Below are 26,062 nucleotides of genomic sequence, written 5' to 3' on the forward strand. Positions count from 1 at the left end.
TTCAGTCTCTCTAAACTCGATTTCAAAATGTTGCAATACAAAATCGATTTAATTAATAAACGGAAATCGACGATTTTTACAAGAAAACAGGGAAAAAACATTTTGAAATGGCAGTGTCCAATCGAACTCTTCAACTTTCAAGAAACTTTTTCTAAACCATCAAAGAGTAATAAAACGAAATGTTTTTCTTTTTCTAAACAGTTTTAATCCCATGAAACGTCACTGGCCACGTCCTCTTCTTCCTCGTTTTCTGGACTACACGTTTCTATAAAGAATGCTTCCGGTCCGTTTGATGTTCTACGTTTCTTAGCCGCTTGTTGAATATCTTCTGGCGACCTCTCTTTGCGAAATTCATAAACTAGCGGAAAAATGTGTTCGATTGCTGCTTGGACATCCATTACGCTAGGAGCTGTAAATTTTCAAAAATTTATTAAATATAAATATTAAAAAGTATAATAAATAAATTTAACATCATTGCCAATTAAGGTTTGATAACATTGTGTGTATTAATCGTTGATCAATACTCGATTAAGAAAAACCTTAAAACTTTAATCAAAAGACAACGGGACGCTAATCGAGCTTTATAAAGTCAATTAACGTAATTAATTGCCGGTCTCAAGACGGAATAAAGACGCATGGGCCTCCCTGTCCTGTAACTGGAGTGATCGAGGCAATAACATCTAGCCTTCTGACGCAAAGAGGAAGTATATCTGGACGCTTTAACCCATTTGAATCAATAAGGATTTGATCCAAAAGAGTTAAGGAGGCAAACCTATCCCCAGGCTAGGGAACTGTGGACCCTCACTCGCCCACTTGAAATCAAATGATTAAAGGAACAACAGTAAATGAAAGCCGGACGGATCCTTTGTTGATAATTTTTGGCATGAAGACGACAAAGAGAGGTTTTTGAAATGTTAGAACCAAGATGGATACCAGTCGATTGAAACAAGTGATGAAAGAGATGATTTAGCGAAGTCAGATGGCCGGGCTTTGGAGAAATTTAAACGCAACAGGGGCTGACGTTTTTGTACTCGGGCCCCACTGGAGATGGCGCAGAAAAAGGGTAGTTACAGGACGGTAAATGAAATGATAGAAAAGATCAGTTAAAAGGATATCTTATTTTTATACAGGTAGGTCCGTTACTAATGGGATACAGAGCAACAGTGAATTCCTTACATTAAATTATTACGATTTAACCCAATTTATGTTAATCCAATTGTTAATAATAACGAAGATACAGATTGTTCTTCGTTTAGTTGACAATAAAAGCTATTAGAATACTGGTATGAACATAAAGCCACCAACTCTTAATAAAATTAAAACAGCCCTCAAGCAGATCAGTAATGGAAAGGTACCAGGCGTACACAACATTGCACCTGAAGTACTAAAACAAGATATTTAAACTACTGTTGGATTATTACACCCATCACTTAAGAAGATATAGACAGAAGAAAAGTTGCCTAGGGACTGGAAATATGGAATAATAGTGAAACTACCAAAGAAAGGGAATATCAGTAATTGTAACAACTGGCGAGGCATCACTCTTTTGTCAGTGCCAAGTAAAGTAATGTCGAGGAGGCAGCAAGCAGGATTCCATAAACAAAGAAGTTACGTTGATCTTATCAATGCAGAGTACACTCTACTTGACTTTCATCCACTTTGAGGCATATTCTGTAAGAATCATTGTTATCAGGAAGATGTATGAAGATTATAAGTGTCAAGTAATGCATAATGGAAAATTTACCAATCTTATCCAGGCAAATTCTGGATGGATTCTTGGGGGTTGCAAGATAGACCTACTTTCATAGAGATTTTGTGACATTGTAAAGCTGAGAAAACTTTAAAACCAAGCAACAGAACTAAAAGTCAATATTCAAAAAACGATGGAAAAAATCCAAGCTAAGTTAACAGTGAATGGAAGAGACTTGGAACTAGTAAAAACATTCGTGTACTTTGATAGCATTGTTGAGAAAGGTGGAGGGACACAGGAGGATGTAAAGAAAGGAATATAGAGTAAATGGGACATTCCTGCTATCGTACCCTATCTAGCGAAATAAAAACGTTGATCATAATTTTTGAGTGTTAAAAAATCCCAATTTATTATACAGGGTGTCACACAAAAAACGCCCCAAGCTGTAACTCTGTCATGTTCATTCCGATTTTCATGAGCGAGGTAACAAATGAAATGGTTTGATGAATACTATGATTCATGCTACAAATAAACTTTTTCCAACGCTATCTTCAATTTCAAGCGATTATCAACTTTTGATTTTCAAATTGCTCGGTATATTTTTCTACACGTTATTGTATAGAGATTTTTTTTCTGAACCCAATGATGTAAATACAGCAGAGAAAAACAACTAAAACATTTTCCGAACATTGTCTTAGTCACTTCTGTAATACTGTAGTGTGCTATGGAAGAAATAACGCGCACAACTAACAGTCATTAAATGTTATTTCAATGTCCGAAGCAGTTGTAAATGATATTTATAAGGTGTTTTTTTTTCCCATGGCACACTAAAGTATAACGGAAATAACTTTAAGAGAATGTTAGGAAACTATTTTAATGTTTTTCTATGGTACAATTACAATTAATGTTGATATATTGTACAGCAATGGGTTCATAAAAAAAAATCCGTATCCAATAACGCGAAGAAAAACATACCGAGTAATTTGAAAATCAAAAGTTGATAATCGCTTGAAATTGAAGATGGCGTTGGAAAAAGTTTATTTGTAGCATGAATCATAGTATTCATCAAACCTTTTCATTTGATACCTGGCTCATGAAAATTGGAATGTAAATGACAGAGTTACACCTTGCGGCATTCTGGTGTGACAACCTGTATATACAGGTGTCTTTTCTCTGTTAATATTGCATTTAAAATGGATGCACAGTACATCAATGAATTCAGAAAAACAAACTGTACCCAATGAAGCGAAGAAAAATATACGCAGCAATTTGAAAAACAAAAGTTAGTAATTATTTGAAATTGAAAATGGCGTTGTAAAAAATTTATTTGTAGCATGAATCATAGTATTTATAAAACCATTTCATTTGATACCTGGGTCATGAAAATCGGAATGTAAATAACAGAGTTACAGGTTGGGGCGTTTTTTGTGTGACACCCTGTATTATTTAATCTATTAAACGTTATTGTTACAAAAAGTATGAGCTTTTTGTCATCAAATGACAGTTTATTAAAAATAAATAAAAGATTCAATTTACCAAATTTTGATAGCACTTTTCGTTTTCGAAATATATGCAAAAATGTACTTTATCCCCAAGAATAGCGTATGGAGAGGGGGAGGGGATTCCGGAGGGATGGAAAGTGGGGGTAATTTGCCCAGTATATAAAAAGGGTAATAAGGGAAGGGTAGAAAGCTACAGAGGAATTAACCTACTAGACTCGGCATACAAGGTATACACGAAGATACTGCTGGGAAGACTGGAGGAGGAGATGGAGTTGGGGGAAATTTTGCCGGATGGGCAGGCAGGCTTTCGGAAGGGAAGGGGAGCAATCGACAACGTGTACGTGTTGAAGCATCTGGCAGATAGAGAGCTGGATAAGAAGGGAGGGAAATTGTACGCCCTGTTTATAGATTTGAAGGCGGCTTGTGATAAGGTGGATAGGGGAAAGTCGTGGGAGGAGATGGGGAGGAGAGGGATCACGGAACACCTAATTGCGAGAGTGAAGGAAATATACATGGAGACTATGGCTAGGATAAAAGTGGGAGATAAGCTGAGCGACGTGTTTTGAACGACGAAGGGACTGAGGCAGGGATGTCCGCTGAGCCCAAGTCTGTTTGCACTGTATACGGCGGACCTGGAGGATAGATTGGGGAAGGGGCAAATGGGAGGGTTGGTGGTGGGAGGTAGAAAGGTGCATATGTTAGCATACGCGGATGACATGGTGGTCATGGCGAGAGAAGCGGTGGAGATGAAAGATATGATAAAGACATTGGAAAGATATTTTAGGGGGAAGGGGCTGGAAGTAAATGTGGGGAAGACAAGGATGATGAAGTTTTGTAAGGGGGGAGAAAAAGAACAGAAAACTGGAGATGGGAGGGAAAAGAGATCGAGGAGGTTAGGGAGTATACTTACTTGGGGTATGTGTTCAGGGAGGGGTCGCATGTGATAGCTATGGCAAAAAAGGCGAATAAGGTGATGGGACAAGTATGGGGTTGGGGGAAGAGAGTCTTTGGAAGGAATGTGGCAGCGAGGAAGATTATGATTGAAGGTCTGGTTAGCAGTGTGATGATGTATGGAGCAGAGGTATGGGGATGGAGAGAGCAGGCAATGCTGGAGGACGTGCAAGCTAGATACTGGAGATGGGTGCTTGGGGTGGCGAGAGAAACACCGGGGTATATAGTGAGGGAAGAGGTAAAGGTGGATAAAGTCAGAGTGAAGGGGGGCAGGAGAGCAGTGAAATATGAAGAAAGAATAGAAGGGAGGCCAAACTGCGGGATCTTGGGGGAGTGTTGGAGGGAAATTAGAGAAAGATCAAATATGGGAAAGGAGACAGAGACAACTATTATAGACGAGCGGGCTACTCGGTAACTGAGATAAATAGTAGACGAAGGGTGGGTAGGGAGATGTGGAAGACAGGAAAGAAGGACACAAATAAAAGAGGGGAGGTATAACGAAAGGTACAGGGACGTAATTACGGAGGGGTTGCCTAGATACTTGTTATTGGAAGGAGATGAGGAAGGGAAGAAGTTGGTGGCTAGGTTCCGTTCTGGAAACGAGGAGAGAGCGAACAAATACTGGCTGGCCGATGAGGAGAGGTGGTGTAGGCTATGCAGGGAGGAATGGGAAACGTTGGAACATATGTTGAATGGGTGCAGTGAGTTGAGGGAGGAGGAGTTGGACCGAGGGCAGATCTTAGGAGAGGGGGGAGAGGGGAAACGATGGATGAGAATGGTTGTGGGGGTGAGGAGACAAAGGGATGGATGAGGGGAGGATTGGGCCGAGGAGCCGAGGATATGGAAATGGAGGAAGAGGGTGGAGGGTGAAAATAATATACTAATGGCATATATTATATTAGGATGTATTAAGGGGAAAATTGTAATTATCAAAAACAATAAATGCTTATTAATTAATAATACTTTATCCCCAAACTTTCAACCCCTAAAATCCCTTATTTTGGTCCATTCTATGGCTGTACCAAATTTAATCGAAATCGGCGTGCCACAGTTGTGTTACTTTCCTTGTCAGTATAGAAAAGTTAAAAGAAGGAATTTTGATGGGCCGCAAATTCGTACTCTTATAAACAACGATGATTTCACAAACCTGACTTAAGTTGACTTGGAAGGATGGACAAGCTTATACGTATATTTGTTGTTGTCGACTTCGTAGTAAATAGTTATTTTGAGCATGTAAGGATTTTTGATAGAAAAACGTAATGGATTTACTAAACATCTCCACGTAAATAGGGGAAATTGTAATCGTAATGGGAACCCTATCCTAGAAAAAAATAATTTCCAGTTTCGTTACCATTATCATTATTTCCTGGAAATACACAAGGAAAAATTAAAAGTTAGCATGGTACACAATATTTATCAAACCATTCCCTTTGCTATCTAGCCTGTGAAAATCGAAATAAATTACTTTCCGTTTAAATTGTTTATCAAAGTTCGTTTAATCACGTTTGACAGGAATTACTAAAACAAAATTTATATTCGTTGAAATACGCTGGAAAAGATAAGCTACGCTTGGCTAACCAATCACGAATTGATCAAAAATGCCCCAGTTTATTTCCGTCCGCACAATTCATATTTACCACGAAATTGTGGAAAGAGGTTGATTGAAATAAGGATTCCTAGAAACGCATTAATTCTTTTGATCGTTGTGTTTAAGATGACGATTTTAAACTTCTAACTTGAGCAGAGGCAAAATAAACTAAGTGGAACGAGACGAATAAATTTTGGAAGATGCTCGATGCTTATAAATTTTCCTACACCCATCGGAAATTATTATTATGTGTAATGTCAGTTTCTATGGTATAAAAATGGCTCGAAGTAACCCCAACAAAGAAACAAGAATTCAAGTCGATTATTCTAAGTGGACATCTTATAGGATCTCCGTTACCAAGTAATATTCGAAGTCATGTAGTAGATAACGTAGAGATCCGTGAGGCTTTTACCATATAGAGCAGAATCACTTTAAATAGATTAAAAAATGTGGTACAGTTAAACCTCGACTTATACGACCCCGTCTTACGCGCCCCCGTACTTACGCGGTTTTTCTAACGGTAGCGCTTTGAGGTTTTCGACATTGGAATTTATTTAAAAAAAGAGATCGAGACATGTTAGCTACTTACTTTTTTTTCTAACTCTTATAGTTTCCAAGATAGCCTATTCGGACATCGAATTTGAACAACCATGTACAGGTGTCCCAATTTCGATGTCCGCATAGGCTATCTCCGAAACTAAAAGAGATAAAAAAAAAGTAGCTTACATGTCATGATCTCGTTTTTCGAAAAAATGTTAATGCCGAAAACTCCGAACAGTTATCGTCTTTTGTTTTCGCCCTATCGGCAAAAACTGAAAATTTTGCGAAAACGACACTCGCAAATATCTCACTTATTATCAAAGATGGAGTATTATAAATAAAACATTATATGGGCTACTTTTTACGAAGAATTCAGCGGCGTACGTAGAATTTTTTTCCCATCTTTTATTTTCGAGATTTTAGACGTAACTTTATTTTTTTAAATGGAAACCATAGTTGGCTATGACTAAAAATAATTTGTTATTTTCTTCTGATAACAAATATATATAGTTTGTAGGGTATATTTCTTATGGTTATTGAATAATTAACAAAAATTCATTTTGTTCTGTCTAAAACTAATGTATGTATTTAAAAGTTAATGTTGCTATGGTGATAACCATACATACTATGATGGAACATAATGTATCAAATAATTGCCAAAGTTTGTATTTAAAAATTCGATATCAACTCTGGCATTATATGTTAAGTGTCAAAGTATAACAAAACTGAATAAAACTTTACAATGAATTTCGAAAATTATGAAAAATGTAACATGATGGAATGCTATATGTTATCAGATAAGAATGCGACGTTAGCCGCTTAATTTTATTTCACAAGATATCCAGAAAGAAGACAACCGCACGTACGAACCTTCAGCCGGTCAGCAGAAAATTTAATAGATATTTGGTCCTTCCCCAAACCACATACAAAAACATACCAAAATGACCTGCAAGAGAAATTGCAACAAGACGTCTGACCCAAAAGACACCGCTCCCGAATATGAAAGAAAAATAAGTATAAACCGTACAAAGCGGGGTTAACTCATTATTTACGTGCCGGAGATGTCAATCGAAGATTAGAATTTTGTAGATGATATTTAAAAAAATTAAATAATTTGCTGTTTGTTCAAAATGTAATCTGGACCGATGAAGTCTCTGAGTGTTCAAAGAAGATGAAGAAGGGGTTCAATGTATGGTGTGCCCTTTTAGATAATAGAATTTTGGCATATAGTATCTACCATAAAAACTTAAACTCAGGGAAATACCTCAATATATTAAGGCAGCACATTGAGCCTTTGGACGACAATTTGCCACTAAATATGTCTCAAATGATATATTTTCAATATGACGGAGCACCAGCACATAATGCCAGAGTTGTTAGTGAATTTTTAAATACTACTACAAACTCAAGGACAGTAGAATCTAACAGGACTGCTACATTCATTGTTGTGACAGCCTACCAGCAAACTACGTCACACCATTTTCCACGCCTAGCTGTTGTTATAGTCTATAGTTCATTTTTTTTCTATAATACCTGTCAAATTGTTGTAAAGTTGGCAAAACTAACAGGGAGCTTTGTTATATGATGTTTTGAAATAAATATGTCACACTGACGTTTAAGCTTTCGTTATTCAAAAAGGAAACGTGCATAAAAAAATGTTGTGGGGTGTGTATTTGGCATTTATTTACCTACAAAAGGTGTTTTGTTCTATTTAATTGCTATGTAGCTAGCACGTCTTTACAATAAATATGTACTTGATTAAAATCGTATTTATCTAAAAATTTATTAGTGTTTTAACCTCAATTATTTAGTTACTGAAAATGTTGCTAAAAATCAGGAAAACAACATAAATTTTATAAGGGTCCTAGATAATGCCAACAGAAACCCTAAAAAATTTACATTGACAAGTATTATAGAAAAAAAACGAACTATATGCGTTTGCTGTGTGTTTTTAGAGGTTATATAGAGGTTTATAGACGTATTCATATTAGTTTTGAAGTTTTATGTTTTTAGACGTTAATGTCTATCATATAACCTCTAAAAACATAGACAGTTATCAGGCGTGGCAAATAGTGTGACGTAGAGTGCGGGCAACCAACCCGTAGTCGACTACAAAAATACAATGGATGTAGCAGTCCTGTTAGATTCTACTGTCCTTGCTACAAACTTTGGCAATAATTGGAAACAATGCTTTCCCTCATGGTATGGTTATCACCATAACAACATTAAGTTTTAAATACATACAATAGTTTTAGAAAGAACAAACAAAATTGATACATTATATTCCATCCTAGTATGTATGGTTATCACCATAGCAACATTAACTTTTAAATACATACATTAGATTTAGATGGAACAAAATGAATTTTTGTTAATTATTCAATAACTATAAGAAATATACCCCACAAACTATATATATTTGTTATCAGAAGAAAATAACAAATTATTTTAAGTCATAGCCAACTATGGTTTCCATTTAAAAAAATAAAGTTACGTCTAAAATCTCGAAAATAAAAGATGGGAAAAAAATTCTACCTACGCCACTGAATTCTTCGTAAAAAGTTGCCCATATAATGTTTTATTTATAATACTCCATCATTGATAATAAGTGAGATATTCGCGATTGTCGTTTTTGCAAAATTTTCAGTTTTTGCCGATAGGGCGAAAACAAAAGAGGATAACTGTTCGGAGTTTTCGGCATTAACATTTTCTCGAAAACAACTTTTTTTCTATCTCTTTTAGTTTCGGAGATAGCCTATGCGGACATCGAAATTGGGACACCTGTACATACATTTTTTTCATTATTCCTTGCTTTATTTGTTTATTAATCCTTGATTTTATAATATGTATTTATCGAATTTCGACTTACACGATTTTCGATTTACGCGGCTACTGTCAGTCCCACCTATCGCGTAACTACGAGGTATTACTGTACTTAAAAACTTATAGTACCTCTCTCGATTTAAAGTTCCATCAAATATATTTACAATTAGTGATTTGTTAAATGTACCATCCCATATAAACATAGAAAAAACTCACCCTGCATAATATTTTTAACAACTACTGCAAAAATAATTTTAGTTGCAGTGAATATGCCGCCGTCGATCGTTGGTTTCAGGGACCGATGCAGATTTCGGCAGTACATTAAAAGCAAACCTAAGAAATATGGCATCAAAACAATGTGTTTGTGTGATGCAAAAACACACTATTTACTAAACTCATTCGTATACACAGAAAAAATAACGGAACTTAATAATAGAAAACTGTCAGTGCCAACACGCAGTGTTGTACTGAAGTTAGTTTCACCAATTGAAAATACTAACAGGAACGTCATGGGAGACAATTGGTTCACTTCAATAGAGCTTTTAGATGAACTAAAACGAGTTGGACTGACATATGTTGAAACCCTATGCAAGAATAAGCGAGAAATTCCACCGACTTTTACACAACCTAAGAATTCATCAGTTAACTCCTGTAAGTTTGGATTTACACGGGATAATACATTAATTTCATATGTGCCGAAAAAAAAAATGTGTTCCGTTGGTGTCTTCGATGCATAATAATGGCAATATAGAAGAAAGTGGAAAACCAGAAATAATTATTTTTTATAACACCGAAGGAGGAGCCAACGCACGGGATCAGAAGTGCTTACAGTTAACATATTCCTGCCAAAGAAGAACAAGACGATTTCCTATGGCCGTATTTGGAGCACAATTAGATATTTCACGTGTGAACAGTTACATCCTTCTACTAGCCTCGGCAGAAGAATCGTTCAAAATGACTCGAAGAGAATTTTCTATTAATCTGGGAAAAGAACTTATCAACGTCCATGTTGAAAGACGATATCATACAAAATCACTATCAAGAAATCTCCGTTCCATTATAGAAAACTTATTGGGAATTGATTCATTAACCCAAGTGGCCGAAAAAAAGATTGTAAGGTAAAAACTATCTGTAGTGACTTCTGCCAAAACATCTGCAAAAAAGCACTCAAAAGCAATCATTAAATGCTTTGCATGTTTAAAATGTTATGTTATGCCTATCAGAATTGTTATGCGTAATGGTAACAGAAATTTTCTCTTACAGGTCTTAAGAACAGAGTTTTGAAAACTTCGAAACTGACGACAACTTTGAAGAAGCATAATTTTAATATTGTTAGACTTTTTTTTTGTTTATCTGTATTTTCAAAAGTGATCTTAAACGATTTCTCATGATAACATTGCATTGTTTGCCAAATTTTATCTTTCTAAGACAAACCATGTTGAAAATATTTAAGAAAATGTTTAAACATTTTTTATTTTTGAAATGGAAACATATCTTAAGCAGTTATGGGTTTAGACCAAAAAAAAAAACAGAAACAGCCGTATTTACACGAAATCTTTGCTGAAATTTATATCTTTTGCCCAATAATATTTGGTCATTCCTTTGTAGAAATTAATAATATCAACTCTTCAAAATGAAATTCATTTAACCTTAGAGTTTTAAAAAGAAAGTGGTCACCTCTGGCGCATTGTTATAAAATCCAGTGACGAAAATTGAGTTGCTAGTGAGCACCCTGACGATTTAATGCTCACCACAAAAAATCTTTTCATAGCTCTTCAAGATCTAAATTGATATACATCTTGCGGACGAATAGACCGTAGAAGAGCAGCAGTGCTAATTATTGAATCTTTCTAAGGGGTGTACAGAGTATAAAATGTGCCAATTCACAATACGAGCGTTTCCATTACAAAACCAACAATGTTCGCATATTTTGTTTGTTAGTAATTGGTTTGGATTTATTACACATCAACAAACTATTATAATTGAGGAATGACTATGCAAAAATCGATAAATCGAGTACGGACATAAAGAAAGATTAAGACAAGTTAAAATTATCCATTCTAACAATACGACTTTCCATCCACAAGAATTACACAACTAGTCTTGGACAATAAATCATACGCGATTTAGTGAAACAGCAGCCCAAATTGGAAACATTCGTTTCTATGTATAAACGTCAGCTGGTCCTACACATAGGAAAACAATTAAAGGTGCGAAGAATGAGCAACTGAAAATTGTAATGATAAAGCGTTTTTTTCGGCTAAGAGCAGATGTCCCGTCCGTATGTGTTAACTAAAGCACCACACCTTGCAGAAAAATTACAAATCACCGAAAGACTTACACTTTTAATAGGTTGGTTACGACGTTTTAAAGAAAGGCATGGAATTAGAGAATTCACGGAGAACAGCTTAGTACTGACGAAGTTGGCGCTACAATTTTTTATGACACGTTATCAAACGTTATTAAAGAGAAGGGTCTAATACCTGCCTAAATACACAATGCTGATGAGACCGGCCTCTATTGGCGTGCAATGCCCACTTTGTACATTAGCATCTGCTAAAGAAATAAACTACTCCTGGCTATAAAATTAGTAAGTATAAAGATCGGATTACAGTGTTATGTTGCTCAAATGCTACTGGAGAAGATAAGCTAAAATTAACTATAGTAGGGAAGTTAAAGTCGCCTAGAGCTTTAAAAGACATCAAAAAATTTCCGGTCGAATATTATAACAATCGTTTTGCGTGCATGATACGATACATTTTTGACATGCGACTGCAAAAGTCTCCCTTAAAATGCAGCATTGCTTCTTGATAATGGTCCATCTCATCTGCTAGTTGAAGCATTGTCAGCTGAGAACGGGAATATCACACTATTGTATCTTCCGCCAAATGTGACTGCCCTATTTCAACCCATGGATCAGGACGGTTGTGAAGTTAGCCATAGATTCTAGCCATAGATTTTAAAATCGAAAAATGAGCGATTTCTGCAACTCAAAACGCAAATTAAAATTAATATATGAGTGTAGCACTCTTAGAACCACCCCTATACAAAAATTTACGGGGGGGTGTTTTTATTAAGGGAGTAAAAAAATCCCAAAGTTGTAAACATCGCGTGCGCGCGTATACTGTTCGACTAAAATCGAAAAATGACTAATTTCTGCAACTCGAAACGCAAATTAAAATTCATATTTGAGTTTAGTGGTCTTAGAATAACCCGTATACAAAAATTTACGGGGGGCTGTTTTCATTTAAGGGAGTAAAAAAATCCCAAAGTTGTGAACATCGCGTGCGCGCGTATACTGTTCGATCAAAATCGAAAAATGACTAATTTCTGCAACTCGAAACGCAAATTAAAATTCATATTTGAGTTTAGCGGTCTTAGAATAACCCGTATACAAAAATTTACGGGGGGGTCTTTTCATTTAAGGGAGTAAAAAAATCCCAAAGTTGTGAATATCACGTGCGCGCTTGGAAATTCAGAGTTTTTGATTATTAGGTTGAAAATATGTAAGAGGGGCGTAGTCGTTGACTAAAAATGTAGGAATCTCATCTAGGCCAATTATTGTAGCCTTTGCCATGAATTTTTTGAAAGATTCAACCATTTCGTCGTAACTGACTTCGGAGATACCAAAGGTGACAGAATTAGTATCATAAACAGCGTGATCGTTACCAGTAGGTTACCAAATGATGCAGGACAGTACATAGCCTCAAAATGATCGGCAAATAAGTTAACTACTGTTGGCAAATCGGACACACTTTCATCGGCCCACTTAAGAGAGCCTGGAGATCTTATTATATTGTTTCTGCTTATGTTAACAAAACGCCAAACGTTTTTTGGTTCTTTTCTTATGTCCCTCAGAGATTTGACATAAACTTGTGCGATGATATCTGCAATGAATTTTTCTATACAATTTATGGTGGTGTTTTTTTAATCTAAGCATTCTTATTAGGTTAATTGAATACCATACAGGATATTTCGACCTTGCATGCTTGCCCTCAGATTTAAGTACGTGAGCGTCCAGGTCGTTGTATAATGCTTCATAAAAAACATTACAGTATTGTTCAACTGATGATAACGTAAATAGATGAATCCAGTCGATATTAAGCAGTGCCTCGTACATGTCAGGCAGATAAGATAACATCTCGAGCTATCAAATGCGTAGGCACCGTTACCGCAATAGTAAGTAGTAATGCCGATTGGTAATTATCTTCTCGTACCAATGTAAAGTCTGAGTGTTTAATTTGAAACTCAAGTTTGAGGAAGCAAGTATCAAATCAAGAGTTCTATCAATGATATTCATTACATTATTTAATTGCAGAAAGTCATTATTACTTCAATATTAAAATCACCCATGACTATGGTATCTAAAGACATATCCAACATTGATTCAATGTAATCGAAGGTGTAACTATACATACATTCCTCCAGGTGTAACAGGTGGGAAATAGCAGACAACAATGTTAAAAGCCGATTTTGTCTTTTTAAAGTCAATCCGTACAGCTTTCAAGTCAATGGATTCAATAGGACAGGAGGCAATCATGATATTCGAAGTAGCAACTCCGGAATATCTCCGTAACATCTCTCCACCCTTATGGAAAGATCAATCACATCTAAAAACGTCATACCTGTCTGGAAAGATCTCGTAGTCTAGGACGCTCTTCTTGATCCAAGTTTCACTGAGAGCAATAATATCAAAGTCCGATGCATCGACCGAAGTAAAAAATTTGTTTTGATAGTATATGTTGTACTCTGTCCGTTGGAAAGTAACTAGTTTTTCTTAACAATTCTCGGACATCCATTAATGAACTGTATTCTTAAATCATTTTCACCGTATTCAAAATCCGCATCTAACAAGGGAAATGAACAATCAAAGAAAATTTAGCCTAAACTTGTGGATGGGGCTCATTGGAAATAATTTAATTGGTCCTTACTTTTTACCCGATGGTTTAACTAGCGCAGCATACAATGAATTTTTACATAACAATTTCATAGGCCTGCTTGACCATGTACTTTTAGAAAACAGATGTAATGTGGGTTTCCAGCATGATGGATGCCTTGCACACTATTCCCAAAATGTTGAAAATTCATTAAATGAAATGTTTCCTAATGGTTGGATTGGGAGAGAAGATCCAATTCCATAGCCTGTAAGGAGTCCTGATTTGACGCCCCTTGATTTTTATGTGTGGGACGACCTCATGAAAGAAAAGGTGCATGTTTACACAAATCAACTCTCAGGATGAATTAATAGAAAAAATCAAAAACGAAGCATATATTTTAAAAACGTTAATTACAATTACCCTCCCATAAATTTTTGTATAGGGGGGGTTGTTCTAATTGTAAGACCGCTAAACTCAAATATGAATTTTAATTTGCGTTTCGAGTTGCAGAAATTGGTCATTTTTCTATTTTTGTCGAACAGTATTCGCGCACACGCGATGTTTACAACTTTGGGATTTTTTTACTCCCTTAAATGAAAACACCCCCCCGTAAATTTTTGTAAACGGGTTATTCTAAGACCGCTAAACTCAAATATGAATTTTAATTTGAGTTTCGAGTTGCAGAAATTAGACATTTTTCGATTTTGATCGAACAGTATACGCGCGCACGCGATGTTCACAACTTTGGGATTTTTTTACTCCCTTAAATGAAAACACCCCCCGTAAATTTTTGTATACGGGTTATTCCAAGACCGCTAAACTCAAATATGAATTTTAATTTGCGTTTCGAGTTGCAGAAATTAGTCATTTTTCGATTTTGGTCGATCAGTATACGCGCGCACACGATGTTCGCAACTTTGGGATTCTTTTACTCCCTTAAATGAAAACACCCCCCGTAAATTTTTGTATAGGGGTTGTTCTAAGAGTGCTAAACTCAAATATTAATTTTAATTTGCGTTTTCAGTTGCAGAAATCGGTCATTTTTCGATTTTAAAATCTATGGCTAACTTCACAACCGTTGGATCAGGGCGTAATTGAAACAAACGACGAGGTTACACAGAAGACACAACGCTCCTTTACAGTTTTTGAAATCAATTACGCTTTGATTAATCTAAAAACTGTATTCATCAACTACGGAGAACTCAAAATCTAAGAATCGTATGCCTAGTAAAATGTGAAAGCTATCGCAATTGAAAAATGCAACAATATTTTATGCGATTAATCAGCTGAAGACAATGAAATTGATAGTGATGATCCTTTAGAGGTGTTTCAATCGTTAAAAATGTTCAGGGTTGTGAAGAACTGGGTGACGAAAATATTTTGGAGTGGCCAAATATTGACTCGAATGTTTTGGACTGTGAACACATAACCGATGATGATCTAGTCCAGCGAATCGCAATCATTGGGTCGCGAAGGGTTGAAAAATGGTTCGCATAAATATGTATAGGGTTGTCAACATGGTGTTCACCCGAAGACTCTAGATTTGACGATCAATTTCCGGGCTCCGGGTTTATAATAAGATTCAATTACTTTGATCAAAACTTTTTTTTTTTTTGGTCGTCAACCCATTTTCTCGGGTTAGTCTCACCCCAATGTTGGTAACCCTAATTATATTTATTAATGCATTTAATCTATTATGGGTCGCATTAGGATTTTATTGATATTTTTGGGTCGCTACTTAAAAAAGTTTGCGGAACACTGATCTAGTCAATAGTGTCACCAAACCAATCTCTGAACCGAATTCACTCCAAGAATGTAGTGACGATGACACCTTAGAACCACAATTCAAGTTTTTATTTGATGTAAATTTTTAATTTGAGTTTCAAAAAGTAGATGTTTATTACAAAATAAAGTTTAATTGTTTCTTTTGTGTCAACGGCTATAAAAATAACATCAAGTAAAACATTCATGCGCTACTAGATTAAAATGTTAGTTTGCTTTTTGATGAAGAAAGACATGAATTTTAAGAAAAACGAAATACTATCGTAAAAAGAATGTTTTTAGGATCACAACAATAAAAAAAAATTATGGCATTCCATTTAAAAAAAAAAAGTTGAGAGTCGCCACTTTTAAATAATTCGTCCAATTGAAAATCTGGTATTACCATCGTGTAGAAAATGTCCTAAAACATATTACTGCCAAATATTTTGAAAGTAGGCTTATTCTGAAACAGGCTGTATAAAGAGGACACTTAGAAGAGGATGTTTGCGAAGGACGTTATTACTAATCGTAAGATTATATCCTTGGCATTTTTATTTATAAGGGCATAACAACATAACTTACATTCAAATCAACATTTCACCATAATATTACATCTAGTTTTAATTGCCAAAGTTTGTTATGAGATTAATAAACGAGCAATAAAACATTGTTAGAAAATATTACCTGTAACAGTGACACTTCCCGTTGAGAAGATTTTTAATGTGGCTTTGGGACTCTTCAGTTTGTAAGTGACGCCGGGATGAAGTTCCGGTTCGTAACTAAATTATTAAAAATAGATTAGCACAAAAACTAAAAGTAGTTTATTAAATCGTGAAAAACATAAAACTTACTCGGCTTCTTTGTGTCGTTCCGAAAACGAATTTATTCTAATAGCAAATGGCATCGAACACGTTCCCAAAACGTTCACAACCCGATAATTATTAAACCGCACATTAAACCCCAACTTTTGCAAACACCTCGCGAACCTACGAGCTGCGATCTTCGCCTGATCTTCGCTCGTCGCTCCGGTGCACGTCACTTTACCTGAGGACCAAATGCTCGCCGTCGTGTACGGCCTTCTAAGCTTCATCGTGACCATGCCGTTTTCCTTTCGATACTCGACGTTCAATCCGTTCAAAGCGATATCGCGCAAGTTCAAATGACACCGTACACTAAAACTGCACACGACGTTGTTTATCACTATATCAATTTCTGGTTCAGCGTCCTCGGGCTGCTGCTGCTGCGGCTGCGGTAAAAGTTGATCGCTTTCAATTTTATCTGCGACATCGTTTTGATAGGAAGATAGGTTTTGGTTAATTTTTTGTATTGAATTATCTTGTTGATGAAAACTAGGTGATTCTTGAAGAGTGGTTAAACCTTCTGATACTTTATGGACGAGCCCGTTTCCGTTCGGTAGTGGTTTCATGCCGTTTTTTTGAACGGCTGTGGCCATGCTACTAAAAAAAACAATATTTGAATATTATAGATGCCACTAAATAAGCTCTTTAAGTATGAAACAGTTTTTTTTATATAGGTTTCTAATGAAGTCACACCTCTTTGAGTTTTATCAGATGAGCGTTATCTCTAAAAAAAAAATAAGAATATACTACTCTAAATATTTACAGTTTATATGTCCATGTTTTCGAGGCACCTTCACTAACCATCATAAATAAAACGGTAAACTGCGGTTTATCGATTAGACTAGTTCAGAAATGATGAAATCACTCATGGATATTATTTGCGGAAGTCTACAAGTTCTTATCACCATGAACAAATTTTGGTTATCTGCAGTAAGTGAAAAATAGAGTTTTTTTATTTTATTCTTTAAGTTTATATAACTTTAAGTTTCGTAACTGGTAAATCTGTAACCTTTTGAAGTTACATTGTTGTAAGTATTGTTAAGTTATCTACAGGATGTATCTGAATGACTGCAACAAACTTCAAGGGGTGATTCTTTAGTGAATTTTAAGGGTACTGTGATATATGAACCATGGGCGACTTCGGCTCCCCTAAGGAGCTACACCCCTCCAAAAATAGCGGAAAATTTTGGTTTAATTTCTTTTTCTCAAAAACCATAAACGCTTAGAAAATGAAATATGGGGAATATGTTTAACTCATAATAGGGCACGTTTTGACCCTATTTGTACTTTCAATCTACCCTTCTAAACTATTAAACGTAACCACCCCCGTTCAATTTATGCCTAGATTTTTTTATCAAGATGATAAATACAGTGGTTCACAGCTTATTTCAACCACCCTCTTTTAAGAAAATATAGCTCACATAATTTCGAAACGAAACAAGATATTGCAAAAATTTAAACAAGGGTTTACATAATACTTTCCAAACTTAAAAAAAAAGAAGTTTTATTCAGTCTCAAATTTACATTTTCAAACATTTACAAACTAAAAACCAAAAACATACCTACATAAGTAGTCACAGCTTATTTCAACCACTTATTATTTTAACTTAATTTATTTAATTTCAAAACTTAGTATGACCTCCTTTTTGGTCAATTACAGCTTTCAGCCTTCTTTGCATGGATTCCACTAACTTTCTTGTGGTTTGGGGAGTTATTTTTGCCCATTCCTCCTTTAGCGCTGCTATAAGGTCATTCCTGTTCGAGATCTGGTGTTGACGGATGTTTTGGTCTAAAATTGCCCATAAGTTTTCAATAACATTTAAATCAGGTGATTGTGCCGGCGGTTGCATCAAGTGGGGACAGTTCCAAATCAGCCATGTCTGCACAATACCAGATTTATGTTTCGGGTCGTTGTCCTGATAGAACCGAAACCCCTCCCGTATACCCAGTTTTTCGGCATTTTGTAATAAATTGGACTTTAGGATGTCGAGGTATTTATTTTTGTCCATTGTACTTTCAATAAACTGTAAGTTTAATACCCTACTTGATGACATACAAGCCTACACCATGACACTACCACCACCATGTTTTACTGTCGCTTTTAAATTTTTATTTTGGAGCTCTGTATTTGGCTTACGCCAGACGTAAGTTTGACCATCCGAGCCGAAAATATTAAATTTAAACTCATCCGCAAAAATAACTTGCTCCCAAAAGTTTGAATCTTTGTTAATATGTTCCTACTATTTTCATGAACGAACCGAGATATTATGCTTTGCACTGTCGAATCACTAAGGAGAACCATTTCAGCAATTTTCCGACGCGAATGGCCGTTTTTAAAATGGCTAATAACCAATTCCCTGTGTTCTATGGTAGTACGTCGTCCCATTGTCACAAAATACGCCTCTGGTTTACTTAACTGCCCAAATCACACTACAACCATATGTATTTACATAATTGGAAACATAACCTCAAAAAAAGTCAACTTAAAGGCCTCTACAGACGGACGTTTATGTCCGCGTTGATGTATGCACATTCAAAAACGTACATACAAAAACGTTAATGTGTATGCAGAAGAACGTCACCTGTTTGAGTGCACACTCAAAAAGAACGACGCACAAAACTTCTGTCGGCTGTCGGGATTCGCTCTCAAGTCTCAACGTGTGGATGTAAATTGTGCGACGTTCATCAGTAGCGTCCAGTGCCCAGGTAAGTTCCATGTGTATTAGTACTACCAAATAAAGCAATGCATTATACATCGGCTAAAAGGAGATTTAAGAAAAGAAATTCTACCTCACTTGTAGACAAAGCTGATCAAATTTTGAATGTTGTTAGTGCAAGATTGAATGATCCTGGCGTGACGAGTTTTCGATTATAGGGAAAAATGTTGCTGCGAAACTTCGGAAATTGTCAGCAGAGACCAACATTTATACGGAAAAACTAATAAATGACCTATTATTCCAAGCAGAACTTGGAAAAATTTCCGAAAATACGAAAATTATAACAGAAATAATCCAGCCAACAGGACGCAGCAACACCTTTAACCATCACGATTTGAACCAATTAGCAACAAATAACTTAACTTATCAGTTTCCTTTTGAATCTTCGGCTGAGCAAAATACGACTTCAACGTATTTTTCTGGGTATAGTCCCACATGATTTGTATGAACAATTAATATATATTTTTTTTAATACCCAATCATGCTTCTGTTACTTTCTAAAATAAATGTTTTTCTTACCTTCTTGTATTCTTTATGCAGCACTTCATATATAGCTTCACATGTTTCCGGAATTATTGTACATAAGGATTGTGCAGATATTGCAGTGGTAAATTTCAAATCTTGGTAGTTTCGTCCAGTCACTAAATATCTTAGGGTTGCAGTTAATCGTTCGTGTACACTTATTGCCGGTCTCATGATTGTATTTTGACGTTGTATCAATGGAGTTACCATCTTCAACAGTAGCGAATAAGTATCTTCGTCCATTCTAAGATAATTACCCCAATCATCCGGTTCTATTGTCAATTCTGCCAATAGGTTAATGTGAGAAAACCTTTGCCGTTGCAGAAGCCAATTTTTACACCACACGCGGCGAGTTTTATTTTTTTTATTCTTGATTTTGAGCACATTAACGCACGCCACTGCTGCCAACGCTAAGTCAACCATTTGCTTGGACATCGTTCAGCCACTAAGCAAAACTGCGGATTTTGTACGTGCGTCTGTACGCTGACCTAGCATACGTTTTTGGATGTGCAAACATCAACGCGGGCATAAACGTCCGTCTGTAAAGGCCTTAACAGATCTTAGAAGTGGGTGGTTGAAATAAGCTGTGACTACTTATGTAGGTATTATGTTTTTGGTTTTTAGTTTGTAAATGTTTGAAAATGTAAATTTGAGACTGAATAAAACTTCTTTTTTTTAAGTTTGGAAAGTATTATGTAAACCCTTGTTTAAATTTTTGCAATATCTTGTTTCGTTTCGAAATTATGTGAGCTATATTTTCTTAAAAGAGGGTGGTTGAAATAAGCTGTGAACCACTGTACATTGAAAAGTTTCAGTTAGATAGATAAAACTATTCTAAAACTTTTTTGTCTCTCTGATGTTCTTCTAAAAATTAATAATTTCTGAGAAAAAAATTAAGCAAACACTAACTGTTAAACTGTAGGGTTGTTAATCGAAATTTGGAATGAATTTTGAATGAAAAAATCTTAGTAGGCTTTGCAATCTTTGTCAGAAATATTTTTGACGTTTAAATATCAGTGGTTTTCTTACTTTATTATTGTTTTATTTAAAATTTTGAAACGTCGAGTGAACGAGCGTAAATGCGATAGAACTTTATTCAAAAATTAATTTGAAAAACAATAATAATAGTAAGAAAAACTGACATTTAAACGTCAAAAATATTTCTGACAAAGATTGCAAAGCCTACTAAGATTTTTTCATTCAAAATTCATTCCAACTTTTGATCGACAACCCCGTTGTTTAACGAGCAATGTTTGCTTTACTATTTTTTTTCTCAAAAATTAGTCGTTTTTGTAAAAATTTCAGAGAGACAAAAAAGTTTTAGAATACATTCATCTATCTATGTAAAATTTTTCTAATGTATTTATCATCTGCATAAAAAAAATTTTAGCAAAAATTCAAAGGGGGTGGGGTTACGTTTAGTAGTTTAGAAGGGTAGGTTGAAAGTACAAACAGGGTCAAAACGTGTCCTATTATGAGTTAAACATATTCCCCAAATATCATTTTCCTAGCGTTTATGGTTTTTGAGAAAAAAAATTAAACCAAAATTTTCGGCCATTTTTGAAAGGGTGTAGCTCCTTAGGGGAGCCGAAGTCGCCCATGGTTCATATATCAAAGTACCCTTAAAATTCACTAAAGAATCACCCCTTGAAGTACGCTGCAGTCATTCAGATACACCCTGTATACAGTGTGACTCGCTATAAATAGACAAACAAAATTACATTGTTTGGAGAGTTCTTAGCGAAAACCTGATGCATCCTTATTATTTAGTGCGTTCAGATTCTTATACCTGATGATTACGAATCCTGGATTACAATTACTACAAGTTTTACAATAAAGAGCGGAAGATGCCATGTTCGTCGATTCAATTTGTTTTGTCGGTGCGGCAATATTTATGTTGAGACATTCTCGGTGATCCAAGTTACTTATAGGGTCCTCGTTTAGATGGTAGAGAATACCTATTTTTTATAAAAGTTCTGCAGAAAGTTTCTGAAAAAGGAATGTACCACTGTAGTTGCGCCATACAATTAAGTATCAACACCATACGACCCTAGCTCAATATGCCAATATCGAAACAGAAAGGACAAATCGAAGACTCGTACAGCGTTGGTCGTTGTGGATATATCAAGCCATAACTTTTTTTTAAAGTCATATGAAAGCCACTTTATATAAAACCCCACTGGAAACTGTCGAAGAATGGGCAATACTGATTAGCTGCCAAATGTTAACCGACAATGGTAAACACTACAATATAGGGGTAGCGAGTAGTCTACAGATCTACTTAAGGATGCGACCTTCCCCCGCCAGCCATGATTCTCTCCCACGTTCCAACACCAGGAAGGGAATTATGTCCCAACTATCACCCTATCCATAATCCCAACTCTAATACTCCTTCCAAATCCTTTCCATCTTCCAAACTGCTTGGCTAGCGTAGAAGATTATTTATTTATTTCTTCGAAACGCTAACAGAATGAACCCAATAGTAGCGCCAACTACAACATATTGTTAATTGTTTCGTTTTTTTAAACAAAAATTTTTTAAATAATAATATCAACGCTGTTGCAATATTTATTAAAGGAATCCTGAATTCTTACAAAAGAGGAGCCGGTGTTTAAACACCAAACTGTCACTAGTTTGGTACTGCGAAATATTGAAGTCTACATGAAATAAGATTTCCAGCGTATCAACATACCCATTAACAAGTTTATAAATACAAGAAATCTATATCAATAGCAAAACGTCTGCGTTGCAAGGCAGCCTTACATCTCGTCTCATACGGACAGTGCGGTAAAGTAAATTTACGAGCCAGAAATCCCACAAACCAGTACTGCACGGCTTCCAACAGATTTATATGAGTATTGTACCTGAGATTCCAGACTACAAACCCGAATGTGATGCTTGATGACCTTTGAAAACATACTTTGAAATAAAATATAATCAATATGGGAGGAGAAAAGCAATTTAGTGTCCAAGAACACACCAAGGTCATTAATTGAAGTAACTACATTTAAGGATACTGATCCAGGGGTATCCAAGAAAGTACTGAACAATGTATCTTCTACTACTGAAAGTAACTTGGTTGCACTTATCATAATGAAGAAACAATTTGTTGTGGGATCAGAAATCATGGAAACGGTGGAGGTCGTTTTGTAACAAAGTGCAATCAGCACTAGTGCGGGTTTCAGAGTGCATCTTGCAGTTATCATTATGGCAAAAACTACCGAAATGGAAACCCAGGTTGGAACATCCAAGTGTCAAATCACACACCCCAAACAATAAGAATAGACGATCACCTAGAAGAATTACAAGAAGAACTTAAGACTTAAAATGCGATTTCCTATGTCTATGTGCGACTAGACGAAAGGAAGACAAACCACCTTATTAAAATCTAGACATATGCTATTCCAATATAATTCAAAATTAAACGACAGCGTAGGAGGTACAGGAAAATCAACATCTAACAAAAAAATCAAACATCTAGTGACCAAATACTTTGCGATCTCTGATAGTCATATATCTGCCTGATCGTAAAACTGAACAATAGATACAAGGTCCAATTAATCTACAGCTATGCACCGACAACTAACGCAAATGATGAGACTATAGAGAAATTCTACGAGAACATAACATACATCAGAAGCGTAGAAAACTTTTTTTACACCATAATCACCGGAGATTTTAACGCTAAAATAGGCAAAAAACGAACTGATGACAATGAATACATTGGAGATTTTGAACTGGGAGAGAGGAACCACATAGGAGACATGATATCTTTTGCTATCTTTGTTTAAATAGATTCTATAATAAAAAGAGTCAACGAAAGTGGACATGACTTACCGCAGATCGTACGACAAAAAATGAGAGACTTTGTACTCTCTAATGACAGAAAGATATGTAAAAATATCACCATCCTAAACCATTTTGACCATTTTAAACCATTTATTGAGTACATTTTGAGATGTACTCAATAAAGAAAGTCACCAAAATGAGCTAAAAAAAACTAGAATACCTAACTGCACTAAACACCAAAGATAACGAAAATAAAGAATGAAAATGGGACAAGGCGACAAGGCTTTGGGGCCTTACAGGAACTGACAGCCAAAATAGTATTGATACATAAAAAAGGCAATCAATGTACAATCGAATGTACGATTTCTGCAACCAAAAATCAACCACTGTCCAAATATTCGTCCTTAGGCAGATACTGGAAAATCCACAGAATCAAATGCCTTGCTGAAGTCAAGCAAAACCAATAAGGTCAAACGCCGGTTATCACAACCACGTCTAATATCATCGGTAATTTTGATAAGCACCTGGCCAATAAATCAAAATACCGCTGTGTCTGCATATGCACCAAGCGCTCAAGTACTTTAGAAATTACGGAAATAATGGATATAGGACGAAAATCACTTAGACAAGTAGGACACTTAAGTTTAGGAATGGGTATAAATAATATGTGGAGTAGTGGAGGAATGATTATATCCAAAATAAGAAGGAGCTGCTTAATGCTGACATCAGCACCAACACTAGTGGACCGAAAATGTCTGAGAGCCTGGCGGACTTGGAATTCGTCAAACAACTCCAAGGAAAATCTGGAAGTGATATTAGCGGAGGCATTAATAGCGAGAATAATTGATACCTTAATTGAATCGTCAAGTGATAAACTAAGAACACAAATAAAAAATAATATACAAAAATTATCAACAAACAACCATTATCACCAAAAGGATACAAAATGTTTCTAGTTACTAGGACTATTAAAATTGAAATAATTATTAAAGTTTAATTATTGACCATTATTTTTTAATACAATCAATTTTCTATAATACAAGAGGGTTGGGAAAATCTGATATGAAGAATAAGTACTTGGAAGTTTGCAATGTTTACCACACAGGCCAGGTTCAGCTTCATTATGGAACCAACATAACCTAAATCATGAAGGATAGTCACAGGCATTGATCCAAGTAACACAATACTTTTGATATACCCTATACTCCTGAAGTTACTACTGAAGTATTCTTAGCATTTTGTCCATATCACCTGCATTAAATAACAAATTTTTATATTCATTTTACTACTTTGATGATGTTTGCTTGTACTTCTTTTTATAACACCACACTGAAATTCCAAAAGATGATATTCACTCAAACATTTCTGATTAATACAATACAAGAACACATGCAAAAGAAAGAAAAGATTTCTTAGAAACCACTTGAAGCGATTTTTAATTTCAACACACCTATATATTTTTAGGTTATTCTAAAACCTTCCTTACAATTATGAAATCATCATAGTCTTTTTATATAACATTTGTGTTATAATAAAACTCTTATCAATCACATTCATAATACCTTAAAATAACTTACCTTCCATAAGTGATTTAGAAATGTATTGTGACTTAAAAAATATTTAATAAAACATCAATATTTAAGATTTTTTTTCATCAAAACAAAATGGAGCATAACTTAATCTTCGTCGTATATTAATATTTTAAAAGTTTCTAATCCTAATTTTTCAATCACTTAAGTCCAAAACATAACAAACACTTGTTTTAGTAAAACTAAATCTCAATAAAAAAATCTCCTTTATCTCAAAACATTTTTATAGTAATAATTACGCTTACCTTTTAAACCGCACACCACTACCAAAAATAACCAATTTCAAATTCGAAACACCTTTTTCGTTTTAACAGCACAAAATGAAATGAGTAAAGTTGTTGTCTTCGATGAAGAGTATAACCTCAACTTTTCAACCTTCTATTGTACGGTGATGGTGAATGGTTTAAATTGGATTTTTGTTTGATGAGAGGCCGGTCAGGTCACGTCTTGATCGATTTTGAACGATCGTGAACAAGACCCGGGTCCCCTTTAAACTTTTTAAACCGATTTAAAGCCATTATTTGATGAAGCCATCATGACACAGAGAACACGAACTAAAGTTGACAGTTAACTTTTAGGCGTTCTGGAATACGACGTGAAGTTAGTTGGATTAAAAATGAATACATTCATAATTATTTTTCTTAAATTTATATTTAATTTAAATATTTGTTAATTAACGTTGTTGAAATAATCAAACCGAAAGAATACAATAATTTTCTTTTAATTTGATTACACTTTTAGGGTGACTTTTAGGATACGTTCAGAAATAGTACTGCACTGTTTATATTAAAAATTTAGTTATAAATAAATAAATTATTAATTAGAGCTCAATTGAATTTTTCAAAAAGAAATA

The 26,062-nt window shown here is 35.2% G+C and overlaps 1 protein-coding gene across 2 annotated transcripts; it reads right to left on the minus strand.

Annotated features, from left to right (window-relative positions):
• Window positions 1-25,755, minus strand: LOC111416290 (TATA box-binding protein-like 1). Of its 2 annotated transcripts, none has more exons than XM_023048260.2 (4): window positions 25,455-25,755; window positions 16,584-17,189; window positions 16,417-16,511; window positions 1-409 (listed from the first exon to the last, which is right to left on the minus strand). In XM_023048260.2, the coding sequence occupies exons 2-4, from the start codon at window positions 17,183-17,185 to the stop codon at window positions 204-206; spliced, it is 903 nt and encodes a 300-aa protein (XP_022904028.1). In that variant the 5' UTR covers window positions 17,186-17,189; window positions 25,455-25,755; the 3' UTR covers window positions 1-203. The 2 variants fall into 2 exon arrangements, with proteins under 2 accessions (XP_022904028.1, XP_022904029.1); XM_023048261.2 differs by having other exon boundaries at window positions 16,584-17,186; window positions 25,455-25,638.
• Window positions 25,756-26,062: the final 307 nt, after the last annotated feature.

Source organism: Onthophagus taurus, chromosome 6, assembly GCF_036711975.1.
Source record: "Onthophagus taurus isolate NC chromosome 6, IU_Otau_3.0, whole genome shotgun sequence".
Classification (NCBI taxonomy): Eukaryota; Metazoa; Arthropoda; class Insecta; order Coleoptera; family Scarabaeidae; genus Onthophagus; species Onthophagus taurus.

What these genes read in the sequence shown, in the direction of transcription:
- LOC111416290 (XM_023048260.2), bottom strand. Translation starts at nt 17,185, where the DNA reads ATGGCCACAGCCGTTCAAAAAAACGGCATGAAACCACTACCGAACGGA. An exon ending in GAACGACACAAAGAAGCCGA is followed by an intron (nt 16,512 to 16,583) that starts GTAAGTTTTATG and finishes TTAATAATTTAG; the next exon opens with TTACGAACCGGAACTTCATC. An exon ending in GGGAAGTGTCACTGTTACAG is followed by an intron (nt 410 to 16,416) that starts GTAATATTTTCT and finishes GAAAATTTACAG; the next exon opens with CTCCTAGCGTAATGGATGTC.